Below are 14,612 nucleotides of genomic sequence, written 5' to 3'. Positions count from 1 at the left end.
AATCTTGTGAACCTGAGTGTTAGGCAGGGGTTTTCACTGCTGTGGCTTGTTCTATTACTTTTGTCTGGGATTCTACTCATTCTTACAATCTGATTATCTAAATAATGGGGGTAATTATTCAAAATTCTCAATATTTAACTAACACCTTTTTTTTTTTTCTGTAGGTAGATGCTGACACTAGGAAATTAGGGCAAGGTTTGATCCATGACAGCTACATGGGAATATCCTGTTTCATTACATGGCCATCAATTTTTAAAGTTCCCCCTATCCCCCAGGAAATTCAACTCTTTCTTCTTGTTTGACACCGTTGATTAATTTTGCTAACTTTCAATATTTTTTATTTGTTCCATTAGTATTATCATGGAATAGTCAGTGGCCTGAATTCGTTTCACCATGTTTCTCCAGAAATTGTGTGTAGAGGGCATGTTGATATATCAATTAATTTATTTATCATAAAAAGGGAAGACAAATACTTCTTAGGGATAAGTTCCTGTAATTTTTAAATAAATAGTTAATGCCAGACCTGATCTTAGTTAATGTTTCAATATCATTAGTTAGTAGATAATACACATAGAACACAGACCCAGTCTTTTAATGTCTTTTGACATGCCATTAAGTCCAACATACTTTTTACTATCTTTTTCACTTTGCACTCCTCTGTAGAATTTGTATATGTATATGTCAGTAAAAAGATGTTTATATCTCTGTCATATATTCATCTGACCCAATACCACTTTCCATATTTTCTCTTATTGCAGCTAAAATGACGGGATATATGAAAGAGGTCCAACGCAGAAATCAAACAGAAGTGACAGAATTTATTCTCTTAGGACTCTCAGATAATTCAGATCTACAAGTTGTCTTCTTTGAATTGTTTTTGTTAATCTACATGGCAACCATCGTGGGTAATTTAGGGATGATTGTGTTAATTAAGATTGATCCCTCTCTCCACAACCCCATGTACTTCTTTCTCAGCAGCCTCTCCTTTGTTGATGCCTCTTGCTCATCTTCTGTAACTCCTAAGATGCTGGTGAACCTTGTGGCTGACAATAAGGCCATTTCTTTTAATGGATGTGTTGCCCAGTTCTACTTCTTTGCCTCTTTCTTAGGGACTGAATGCTTCCTGTTGGCCATGATGGCATATGACCGCTATGCAGCCATTTGGAACCCTCTGCTGTACCCAGTTCTTATATCTGGGAGAATTTGCTTCTTGCTAGTAGCTACCTCATTCCTAGAAGGCTTTGGAAATGCAGCCATACACACAGGGATGACTTTCAGATTGTCCTTTTGTGGCCCTAATAGCATAAACCATTTCTATTGTGACACCCCACCCCTGCTCAAACTCTCTTGCTCTGACACCCACATCAATGGTATTGTGATCATGGCTTTCTCCAGTTTTATTGTCATCAGCTGTGTTATGATTGTCCTCATTTCCTATCTGTGTATCCTCATTGCCATCTTGAGGATGTGCTCATTAGAGGGCAGGCACAAAGCCTTCTCGACCTGTGCCTCCCACCTCATGGCTGTCACTATATTCTTTGGGACAATTCTCTTCATGTACTTGCGCCCTACATCTAGCTACTCAATGGAGCAGGACAAGATTGTCTCTGTGTTTTATACAGCAGTGATCCCTATGCTAAATCCTCTCATATACAGTTTGAAAAATAAGGATGTGAAAGAGGCCCTAAAGAAGATCTTACAGAAATACATCCTGTAAAGCCATGTTACATACCATCCTGTTAAGAAGAAGAAAATATATTTTCTTATTAATTTTATTTTCTGATTACTGAAGCTTTTTTTTCCGTTTTAAAGAAGATTGTTTAAAATGAGGGCTACTTCTTAATCTCCTGTTGTCATCAATGTCTATCCTTAGGCCTACATTATGAATCAACACAGTGGGGGAGGGTGATGTCTGGTAAAAAAAGTATCAAAATACTTGGAATTAGCTAATCCGGGTTTAAGTTCCAATTTACATATTTATCTTTTATTAATCTTAGTTTTGTTATATGTGCATTGATGTCTTTGATGGAGATCTGGGCAAATAGGCTCTGAAATAGATATCTGTCTGCCAGAAGTTTACTGGAGAGTATTTCCAGGAACAATACCTGCGAGGGAGTGATGGAAGCAGGATTGGATAGAAGTTGAATTGTTATGAAGTTGCAACACAGTACTCAACCAGTGCCACATGGAGCTCTGGAACTGAGATGATACTTCAGAGATATCCCAAATTGTGAAAAAAAGAAGGCTATAATGACTAGTTTGTACCTCCATAATGACCAGTTTTGGATATGAGTCACCCACTGGGAGACGGTATAATCTGGGGCATTGCAATTCATTTCAGCAGGGACAATTGCAAGAGCAGAATTCAGCTGTGAAGTGTCAGTTGCAATACACTTAGAAGGTGGGGACATAAATACATCAATGCTGAAAGGCAAATCTGGGTGGTGTACTACATCATCCATAATAAATAATAAAATGATTCCACTCACATGGATGCCAAATGTACCAGGTAAGATACAAGAAAGAGCCTTATCAAGTTTTATGATATATGGTGCCACAGCAATAACAGGAATATTTTACTGACTTTGTGATTTAATTGGAATATTTTGAGGGTAGTAATCAACATAGATTAACTTTTTATCTCTACGTCTCTCATATTTCACATAGTTTTCAATAAATATTTATTAAATTAAATTATCTGTTGCTCATTGTAGTGGGGTGGGGTGCTGTCAATGTAGGGACAATGGGGAAACAATCTTTTTTGATGAGATAGCATGTTGAAGGAAGCCTAATGATTTGGAATCAGGTAAATGCCTACTCCCTGTTTCTTTCAACTCTACTATCTATGCCAGACCCTGAGGGATTATACTAGTGCTCCACATGCTTCAAGTGAGACTACTTCACCCCTGAAAAAGACTAGTTACACTATAGTTTTAGTTATAGGGAATAATACTTGTTGCATCTTTCACTGGAAAAACCAAGTGACACAGAACATGAAAAACAGAACATAGGATTGGCGTGTGGAGGCTGAATTACACCAACACCAAGTTTAGTGTGATGCAAACCCAAAGCAAATTTTGTTATTTGATCCCAGGACACAATCAAAATAACTCGAGTTTGAGGAAAAAATAAAATTGTTCAAATCTGATATTAACAAAATAAAATGTAACAGTCAGGTCTTTCTCTAGAGATGTACTATCTTCAGGGTCGCGTCTAGGGGAAGCTTCTTAATTGCTTCTTTTATCCTAAGGCAGGCATTTAAAGAAAGTTCCCTTGTGGACTTCCACTTTCTCTTTTGCCTGGTATACGTTGTTTACCATCCCTCATGGAGCATTCACTTGTCAATTCTGCATGCTATCTGAGGATATTTCTCTTCATTCTGGGGTTGGTATAAAAATGCATTTATCTAGAATTGTCTGATGAAGCTTGCATCTTAGATTTTACTTTTTACTCTTTATTAATTACCAGTAATTAACATTAATTAGTCTATAAATATTATCTGTGTAGATGTGTATGTGTTTACAAGAGAGAGGGAAAAATAAATTTTCTATAGAGATTTCATTATTTGATTATTACAAACTCTTCATGCAAGCTACAATTTCCAGGAATGCATTTAATAATAATTGTGCCTTGCATATTTATTATGTTAATGTGTAATATCACTTTTCTTTTAACCACACAATGAAATTAATGCTATTATTAATCTTGCATCACGTTAAGGCATAGAGACATCAAAAACATAATGAAACAAGAGTAAAAGCTGCCCAAGTTCATAAAATAAGCTATAGAGCCAGAATTCAGCAAAGGACTGACAATAGAAACAGAATTCTTTAAGAGGAATTCTCCTTATGCCTGGTCTGAGGGAAAAAGTCCTCATTTTCTAGGAATTTAATTTGAAATACAGAGTGAGATAATATGGGAGGTTTGTGTATATATGTTTCCTTTTAGATTGTACGGAAAATCTTCTAAGTGCTTCAGAGGTCCACAAACCCTCTGCTTTTTTCCAGACCTCATACTCCCTAAGATGAGATCTAACCATTCCACTTTCCCCACAAGTTCACCATCATGATCTGTTACCTGGCTAACCACCACTCAGGTTTTGATGTATTCAGCTTTTGTGAAGAACTAACACCAATATCTTTTATATCTTTTTTTGTGCTAATATCTTTGGCACCATGCTGTCAGATTTGACTTTCCAAAGAAGAATTCCTCTATAGCAAATCTTTGCAAAATGCATAAAGGTGAAAACACAGGCAGCTGTAGGTGTATTCTGTTGATTCAGACATCAGCATGGTCTGTTGACATGTTTATAACCTCTTTTTAGATACAAAAATCTCTCTTCTTTGTATTTCCTCTACATCTATGATGATGTCTAAAACATATTTTTCACTAATTTTTCTTTGTGCATGAACCTGTGAAACTTTAAAATTCCAATTTCTTCTTGGTTAGGGAGTTTATTTGTTTCAAAACTAAATGCATTTTTAAAAAATAAGCTAGCATTGCTTGAGCAGTCTATCTGTGACCTGTTTTTCTTGTTCCTGTTCCTGTGGACTGGACATGTTCACGAACAACTCATAATAATGCTCAGCATGCTTGAGACAAATAATCAAAACACGTGTCCTCTCCTTTCCAGAGCTTCAAGGAGCATATCCAAACCTGAGAACACAGCAACACTCTACAGAGCAGATACACAGCAGAGAGGGGGATTACTTTATCAAGCCGTCTTCCTGCTTGGTACGAGCTTTTTTTCTTTTCCCCTAAAAAATGAAAACAATTTTTTGATGAACAACTAGTTTATCGTTTTAGTGGGCTTCCATATTTAAAAATTAGCTTAAAATTAGGTTTATATTTATATAAGAAAGGTTCTACAGAAGTTCAAAAGAGAAAAAGAAACGTTAGGGAGAAGTGAGTCATCACAGGTCTTATATGAAAGCGCAGTAGCAGTTTATAACACATTTACTTCACACTGTTGGGACCAAAGCAACGCATCCATCATATTCACTTAATTGCTAGTCAAAATGCAACTGATTTATAATTTTTCTGCCTTTAGTTTTCATTATTTAGCTTTATGAATGTTGTATAGGAGCTGGCCTGGTGGTGCAGCAGTTAAGTTTGCACGTTCCACTCTTCAGCAGCCTGGGGTTCGCTGGTTCGGATCCCAGATGCAGACATGGCACCGCTTGGTAAAAGCCATGCTGTGGTGGGTGTCCCATGTATAAAACAGAGGAAGATGGGCATGGATGTTAGTTCAGGGCCAGTCTTCCTAAGCAAAAATAGGAGGATTGACAGTAGTTAACTCAGGGCTAATCTTCCTCAAAAATAAAAGAAAGTTGTATAAATGCCACAGACAATTACCATACATATTTGAGAAAATATGTAATAAAAAACCCCAAACAAAATATTATTATATGTTAATACTTTCTGCCCTGTGATTTCATGCTATCTTTTATTGCTCAAACACTTGAAAAAACATTCCTTTAAGACGGTAATTTAAATTTTGTAACATGAATGATACATTGATAGATAAAGAATTTTGGCCAGTTTATTAATACACATGCTTTGATTTGAATGGTGAGCCGAACAGTAACAAAGTGAGCACCATTGAATTAAACTTCAATATAATTTAATGGAAACTCTGCTTTACGCACAGTAGATTGATGCTCAACTCCAAGTCAATGTGATCATGTATATTCTCAAAGCTTCATTTGTCTCTGTAAATCTGTATGTAAATCTGTATGCTTAAAATCAAACAATGTCATATTGACCATGGAAAACCTCTTTGACAGGAGAGTGAATCCAATAAAGTTAACATAAACTTTTGAGGCTGAGTGTGGATGGGGAGAAGACACTGGGATTATACAGAAATACTGGTGTTCTTTATATCATAAAACAAACAATTTCATCTTATTTATTTTTTATATGTGGCCAATTAATATTTTTATTGAGGTATAATCAACATATAACATTATATTAATTTCAGGTGTAGAACATAATAATTCTCTATTTGTACATAATGCAAAATGGTTCCCACAATAAGTCCCGTTAACAGTCATCCTGATGTGTAGTTGCAAACATTTTTTTCTTGTGATGAGGACTTTTAAGATCTATTCTCAGTAATTTTCAAATATGCAACATAGTAATACTGACTGTAGTCACCGTGCTGTACATGATATCCCTATGACTTATTAATTTTATAACTGGAAGTTTGTACTTTTTAACCACCTTCACTCTTTTTGCCCACCTCCTACTCCCCACCTCTGCCAGTCACCAGTCTGTTCTCTGTATCTCTGAGCTTGTTTGTGGGGTTTTTTTGGTTGTTTTAAGATTCTTCATGTAAGCGAAATCATACTGTATTTATCTTTCTCTGTCTGGCTTATTTCCCTCAGGATCATGCCCTCGAGGTCCATCCATGTTGTTTCAAATGGCAAGATTTCGTCTTTTTTTTTTACAGCTGAGTAGTATACCATTGTGTATACTACTTTATACACATCTTTATCCACTCATCCAACAATGGACATTTAAGTTGTTTTCATATCTTCACTATTGTTAATGCTGCAATGAACATGGGAGTGCATATTCCTTTTAGAATTAGTGTTTCCTTTTCTTCAGATAAGAAAGTGGAATTGCTGGATCATGTGGTAGTTCTAATTTTAATTTTTTGAGCAACTTCTGTACTGTTTTCCATACTGCATGTACCAATTTACATTCCCATCAACAGTATACAAGAGTTGCCTTTTCTCTACATCCTCGTCAACACTTATTTCTTGTCTTTTTGTTAATAGGCATTCTAACAGATATGAGGTAATCTCTCATTGTGGTTTTTATTTGCAATTGCTTGATGATTAGTGATGTTGAGCATCTTTTCATGTACCTGTTGATCATTTGTATCTTTTCTTGGGAAAAATGCTTATTCATATCCCTTGCCTATTTTTTAATCAGATTGTTTGTTTTTTTGTTATTGAGTTAATTGTGTTCTTTATACATTTTGGATGTCAACCACTTATCAGATATGTGATTCTCAAATATTTTCTCCCATTCAATTGGTTGCCTTTTCGTTTTGTTGGTGTTTTTTTTTTTTTTTTTTTGCTGTGCAGAAGCTTTTCAGTTGAATGTACTCTCACTTTTATATTTTTGCCTTTATTGCCTTTTCTTTTGGAGTTGAGTCCAAAAAATTATCACACTGTTTATATCATAAAGAAAATAATTTCAGAGATGAACTTACCAACTCCGTAATAGATTTTCAGCATATACATAAATATATTCCAAGGCAGTTTATCCAATTTTAGATAACTTTAACTGTTACTATTCTTAACATTTTTAAACCATTAACACCTCATTTTTTCATTAATTAGCCTGAGACTCTGCAGTATCTAGTCTCAGTCTAGTATGCTTTGGTTGGTAGCTTTCTTTCTCCTGAGAAAAAGTGTCTTTACAATCGGGTGAGTGGTAGGCAATAGATTACCTGTGTTGATAAGAACCTATTTATTTTCACTATGGGGATAAAGTTTATCTTCTCAGCTACTCTTATCTTTCCTGCTCACTACCTAGTGATAACTATGAATAAAGTCCATCAAATTGTTGTTGAACTAAGTATACTCCTGGAGGTTAAAATAAGGCTTTTAGGAATAATCAATTTTCCTATAAACGACATTTAGCATTTGGAGGGCTTATCACAATCCCGTCTCCAAGAAATTCATTGTCCTGTTGAAAGGCTGTCTTGAGAGTCTTACCAGATAGCATTACACTCGATGTTCTACAGAATGTGAATATTCATTGATGCTGATGGAATCTCTCTCTCTTTCTCATATTTTCACGATAAGTAAATTCTAGCTAGACTAAGCATAACAATTCTTTCCCACAAAACTTCTCATAGTTGAACTTTATTAGGTACATTGTCTATCTCTAAGAGATTGAATAAGACACGAAGATTTCTCACTATTATTTGATGAGTAAACACTTGTGGATTTTTCTTCATAATACCTGTTAACATGAGGCAAGGCACTAGTGTTTCCTCAGGAAAATAATTAGTGAACTATTGTTCTGGGAAAAGGTCGATATGATACCATTTATATTTGAGAGGAAATTTGAAAAATATTCAAGAAGCTTTCCTAGAAGTCCACTGGATTTCCAAAGAAGGGTCAATCATTACCCAACTTCTGCCCCCACTATAATTTTGTAACAATATATCATGGTTTTAGAAAGTTTATTTACATTAATACTGCTATGCATACTGACATTAATTTCTCTGTCATTTCTCTTTGAATATTGAGGACATAACAGTTAATGATATCTAGAAGATTATAATTATGTGTTTGATTTGCAAAAGAGTCCATATCCAGAGAATATGCATGATGTATTAATGTGTATAAGTGGTTTTATCCTTGGCTTTGAGGACTACTGTGATCTGTTTGTTTCTCCTCAATTTAAATAAGTGCAAGCATGAGGTTAGATTCAAAGGATTTTTTTATCTGCCATTTAGGGCTGATAAGTTATTTGACTAAGTGGCTTCCACCTCTAATCATGGGGAATATGCTTAGAATGAAAAAGAGGTGAAGTAATTATTTTTGAGCTAAGTCGAAAAGAAATCTATAACCCTTATAAATATCTTACAAATATAAAACTACCAAACACAGCAGTATTGGAAACAAGGAATCTTTAAGAAGTCTTGGGAATTTGGCTAACCACTATATTTAGTACTAGCAGGTTTCAATCACAATATTTCGTATGCCCACTGAGTAATAGGGCCTGTGTATTTACTCATCTTAGTATCCTCTAGAGAGTCTGTTACCTAGCAAGTCTTCAGAAATGATTTGTTGAAAAGAATGGCGAAGTGCAGTCAAATATTTAATAAAGGAAACAATGAAAAGAGGCAGGGATAAAGATATACATTAATAAATAATCAATACTTGATTTCAAAATTTATCTCCTTTTAGCTATCAATGGAGTTAGTAATTAATATTGACTTAGAACTGAGGAAATGCTCAATTTCACTGATGTGACAGAGTTTATTCTTTTGGGACTAACCAGCCATCGGGAATGGCAAGTTCTCTTCACCCTCTTCCTGGTGGTCTATGTTATCACCATAGTGTGTAATATTGGCATGATCATGTTAGTTAAGGTCAGTCTACAGCTTAACAGTCCTGTGTAGTTTTTCCTCAGTCACTTGTCATTTGTTAATGTGTGCTTTTCTTCTAACGTCACCCCTAAATTGTTGGAAAACCTGTTATCAGAGACAAAAACTATTTCTTATGCTGGTTGTATAATCCAGTGTTTCTTCTCCATTGCCCTTGCCCATATGGAAATTTTTATTCTTGTTGTGATGGCATTTGATAGATATATGGCAATTGGAAACCCTCTGCTCTATGGCAGCAAAATGTCAAGGGTTGTCTATATTCAACTGATTTCTTTCCCTTATAGATATGGTGTTTTGATTAGTCTGGCAGCAGCATTATGGACTTATGGCTTGTACTTCTGTGGGAAAATTGAGATCAACCACTTCTACTGTGCAAACCCACCTCTCATCAAAATAACCTGCGCTGGGACCTTTGTAAAAGAATATACAATGATCACACTTGCAGGCATTAAATTCACGTATTCTCTGAGTATAATTATCACATCATATCTGTTCATTCTCATTGCTATTCTACAGATGCACTCAGAAGAAGGAAAGCGGAAGCCTTTTTCCACCTGTGGGTCCCATTTGACAGCTGTCATCATTTTTATGGAACTCTTATCTTTATGTATCTCAGACGTCCCACAGAGGAGTCTGTGGAGCAGGAGGAAATGGCGGCTGTGTTTTATACCACAGTGATCCCTATGTTGAATCCCATGACTTGCAGTCTGAGGAATAAGGATGTGAAAGAAGCCATGAACAAAGTGATCAGCAGAGCATGTTTAACAAAATAAAATAAAATTGAATTAATTTTGTCTTCTATGTTTCATCAGTATTTATTTGGCAACTGGTTATTGCTCATTTACAAAGTCTCAAATTCAGAGGAAAAAGTACATTACCCCATTCCTGTAGTTGTGAGTATAGGATTAATTAAAAAATAATAAATTAATTAATTGAAAAGGATATTTGAACTAAAGTTCATAGGTACATTAATTGAAATTTATCAACTATTTAGCTGGAACAAAAAGCTTTTGTTTTTCTTATTCAAAAATGAAGTGGATGAGGGGCTGGCCCAGTGGTTCAGGGGTTAAGTTCCCACATTCTGCTTCTGTGGCATGGGGTTCTCTGGTTCAGATCCCAGGTGTGGACCTATGCACCACTTGTCAAGCCATGCTGTGTTTGGCATCCCACATATAAAGTAGAGGAAGGTGTACATGGATGTTAGCTCAGGGCCACTCTTCCTCAACTAAAAAGAGGAGGACTAGTGGCAGATGCTAGCTCAGGGCAAATCTTCCTCAAAAAAAATAAATAAATAAAGAGTACGAATTTGGGAAATACTTATCAATTTGCCCACTTAGAGAGTAATTTGGGGCAGAAAAGTGACAGCATATTTCATTTAGTTGTCCAGCATGAGGCCATAAAAATAGTCATCTCTCTGATGGTTATGAGATTGTTTAAGGTTTAAGGCTTCTTTCATTGTGAAGGTTTGGTCTGTCCAGAGAGTACTGCTTTGGAAATAGCAATGTTATTGTATTTAATTCTTTTTTACATTTTTGGTGTTTACAAGCCACAATATGATAAGTGTCTTTCTTTTACAGATTCCAGTAACCACCATATTTCAACTCCAACGTTGCCAGGGACAGAATTGTGCACTTCACATGTGTCCCCGCCAAAGTGTCTTCGGTCTCACTGAAGAGTGGGTAGAATTAGTGGATAGATGTGTCATTTTGAAAGCACAGCTCTCCAGATTCCACTTAATAAATTGTATTTCGCACATCTGCAGCTAAGATATGGAACTTAAATATTTTAAAATAATTTTTGTGTTTGAAAGAAATAAAGCATTTAGAATGGCCTATTGAGAGTTAAAAAATAACATATGCTGCCATAATATATTAACAGGACTTGGTTCACACTTTTATTCTACTTCATTTTTAGGAAGTATAAGCACGAGGCAACAATTTTGTCACTTGGACTTCCTTTGGTCTCTATGTCCCATAAATAAATATAAATAAATATAAGACACAAATAAATATGAACATACATACACACAAAAGTGTATTCATACATATATATATACATAGATGATCTTTTATTTTGTTGTAGGAAACACATAAAGAAATTTAATACATATGTTTAAATTACACATTTAATTAATTGCAAATTCATCTGCAAAGAAGCATCTATAGAACAAAATTGATGCAATATGAGAAAAAACCCTTCTCTTTGTCCAATTTTGAGTTTTCATTTTCCTTAAGAGAAACTAGAAATGAATATGAACTCATTTTCACATACTCACATATATCTTGGGCAACACTTTAAAGCGATTTCCATATAAACACATTGCTATTTTAGATTAAATTATAGTTGTAAACTTTGAACTTCCTAAAGAATTTAAGAGCTAACATACTTACTGTCACTTTTGAGGTGAGATAAAAGTTGTTTGTTTTGGTAATAAAACTATGTATTGGGGAACTCTTGATATATCATATTATTTGCTGATGACTAATAAATTTCAAACGATGTTTTAAAAAATTATTTTGATTGAGGTATCATGGGCGTACAATATTTTATTATTTTCAGGTGTGCAGCCTAGTAATTCCATATTCGTATACATTGAGAAAGGATCACCACAATAAGTCTAAGTTAGCATCTATCACCATATATAGTTAATTTGCGTGTGTGTGATAAGAATTCAAAGTACAAATTTAAAGCATTTTAATAGGTGTTAGCAGGTGGATTTGGATGACCTTTGTTATCTCTTTGTTTTCATATGTGAAATCCTTTCTCTACTTACTTTATTGGAAAGACATTTAGTTAGTTTTTTAAAGAGTGTTCCATGGAGAATTATGATGCCAACGTCAATGGTTAAACCATGTTTCTGGTTTGAGTTTACAAATTTCAAATTAATCTGTTGGTGACCTTGGAGAAGTCACTTTTTGCAATTCATCTAGTTAACTTCTAGCGTGTACTCTCTGATCTTTGAGGTCTCTATTGGCTCATATTTCCATCAGTCTAAATTCCTTGGCAGAACCTAAAGCAATTTTGCCATTTGCTAAACATTCAGAACAATTCCATAAAATACTTTTAAACATGGATCTTATTGCTACATTTATTTCTAAATCTATCAACTTCATTACATTTAAGAATCTCCAACATCTAACCATAAAGCATCTTTCTCTCTTCTGTCAATCTCTCTATTTCTTGCTCCCTCTGACATACACACACACACACACACACACTTTCTTTTTTTCAGATGCACATTTCCTTGAGAGAGTGCATATTACATCAGAATTCCCTGGTGATAATGAGTTCATCTCATAGACTTTCTCCATAATAACTGAGAAGGGACTCAGAAGTTCTGGGTACTTGGCGACTGAAGAATGCAGAGGAAAACTTTGCCTGAGCACAATAATTTTCCCTAATCTTCCAGACTAAATAAATGTAATTAGTATATAGTTTAGAGTCTCTTAACAGCCCAGGTTGGCATTCTGCTTCTTTAACCTACTAGCTACCTAATCTTGGTTGAGAATCTTAAACTCATCACTATCTAACATATGCATATTTTTTCTTCAACATAAGGATAATATTAGTCACAATACTATAGTGGTTGTCAGATCATAATTGTAAACTGATTTGTGGTCAAACTCTCCAAATAATTTCAATTTTTTTAAGTGTTACATATGGGATAGGAATTGTGCTGAGAGTTACATCGATATTATTGGAGATCCTCACATCACTCTGTAAGATAGTAGTTTTCCGGTTCTAGTGATGAGTATTGATGCTGAGAATTGTTACTTACCCAAGATGATGTGGTTGAAGTGGGAGAGCCAAGGTTTTATTCCTGATCTGCCTGACTTCAAAGTCAATGCTCTACTGACACCCAGAAAAGCCTAAATTCAGTGAGACAAATTGTTCACTATAATTGGCTACTTCACCAATGACCTCTACTTGGACTCATTTTCCACCAGTGTTCGCAAGTGATTTACATTGTCGAGGCATCTGACATCTATAAAAAAAACTATGAGATGCATAAGGCATGCATTATGTGATTGTATATCCTGACAGGTGGTGCTCATTATAATATTTTTTTTTTTAAGATTTTATTTTTTCCTTTTTCTCCCCAAAGCCCCCCGCTACATAGTTGTATATTATTCGTTGTGGTTCCTTCTAGTTGTGGCATGTGGGACGCTGCCTCAGCGTGGTCTGATGAGCAGTGCCATGTCCGCGCCCAGGATTCGAACCAACGAAACACTGGGCCGCCTGCAGCGGAGCGCGCGAACTTAACCACTCGGCCACGGGGCCAGCCCCCAGGTGGTGCTCATTAGAACTGTAGCACAACAGAAAAGAAAGTGACGGACCGAAATTTTACGTGGTGCAAACCAAGAATATTTTCCTGAGATGCATAATTGTTGAGCGTGAATGAAAGAGAGAAGAATTCGTGTGAAGGTTAGAGTTTATTCCATGACATCAAGAATTTTGATTTCTTAATTTTATTATAAGAATTATTGTTCCAATTATGCTCCTTAACTCCTCCTACCCCTGAGATATTTCTCGAATTTCACTCAATGTTTCTTCCGTAATTACCCAGACAGTTGCTTAAGGAGGCGCTCTGAATGTTCTCAATGTTGAAGATTCAGTTATAAATAGTGAGAAATTTTGATCTGCTGTTCTCCTTTGCTGAAGGTGGGTCTGCAAATTGTATATGCTTTACAGTACAGATGAATGCAGTCAAATCTTTTAATTTTTATTTATATTTTGAAGAGAAGACTGAGACCTCATTTTTAGACTTATTCATTATCACAGTCTTCTTCTGTGTGGAATTATATTACTGGGAAATATTCTTATTTCTATCCAGAGTTTATTCAAAACATCATAAGAATGCGCTTGTTACAAGCTCATTGTCACAAGCAAACTTACCAATTGCAAATTTTTTATTTATGATTTTTTACCCTTTGACTCTTCTCTACCAAGGCTATTGATTTTCATGTTGTTGTGTCAAAATCTATGTGAATGGAGTTGAAGATCTTGCATCAGTGGGATACTTGGACCAGTAATTATACCTTCACTGTTTTTCTTCAAGAGAAATTATTGAAAGGTTAATAAAAATAGAGTTCCTTATTTGTAAATTATGCATCCCATCTTCTCCATTGCCTTGATGAATGATGCACATGTCTGTAATAAATTGGTTCTAACTCAGAAGTCATTTGGTTGCCTCTTCCCAAGTTTATGTGATCACCTAAACTTAGGGGAGTAGGGAGAAGAAGTGGTCCAATATCTTTGTAGTTTACCCTATTTCAGGGTCGCACTAAGGCTATCCTAGAGCCTCAAAGATGAAATACTAGAAGAGTAACTTTCTTGCATCTTGGAGGAAAATCAAAATGAAATTTAAATGGATAGAAATAGAATAGCAAATGGGTTATCAAAAGACCAGCAATATAAAGTTATTAAGAGTACAAGACTGCAGTCAAATTAATTGGTTTGCATCCCAATCTCATCAAAT

The 14,612-nt window shown here is 35.2% G+C and overlaps 1 protein-coding gene and 1 pseudogene across 1 annotated transcript; both read left to right on the top strand.

Moving 5' to 3' along the window:
- The first annotated feature begins 763 nt into the window (after window positions 1-763).
- LOC124229653 (olfactory receptor 5AP2) lies at window positions 764-1,717 on the top strand. The gene has a single exon (XM_046645010.1). It carries the CDS (start codon window positions 764-766, stop codon window positions 1,715-1,717), a length of 954 nt encoding a protein of 317 aa, XP_046500966.1.
- Window positions 1,718-8,974: 7,257 nt separating this feature from the next.
- Window positions 8,975-9,906, top strand: LOC124229539 (olfactory receptor 5M3-like; annotated as a pseudogene).
- Window positions 9,907-14,612: the final 4,706 nt, after the last annotated feature.

This window comes from Equus quagga, chromosome 17 (assembly GCF_021613505.1).
Source record: "Equus quagga isolate Etosha38 chromosome 17, UCLA_HA_Equagga_1.0, whole genome shotgun sequence".
NCBI classification, from domain to species: domain Eukaryota; kingdom Metazoa; phylum Chordata; class Mammalia; order Perissodactyla; family Equidae; genus Equus; species Equus quagga.
This window is presented reverse-complemented; position numbering and strand designations above follow the sequence as displayed.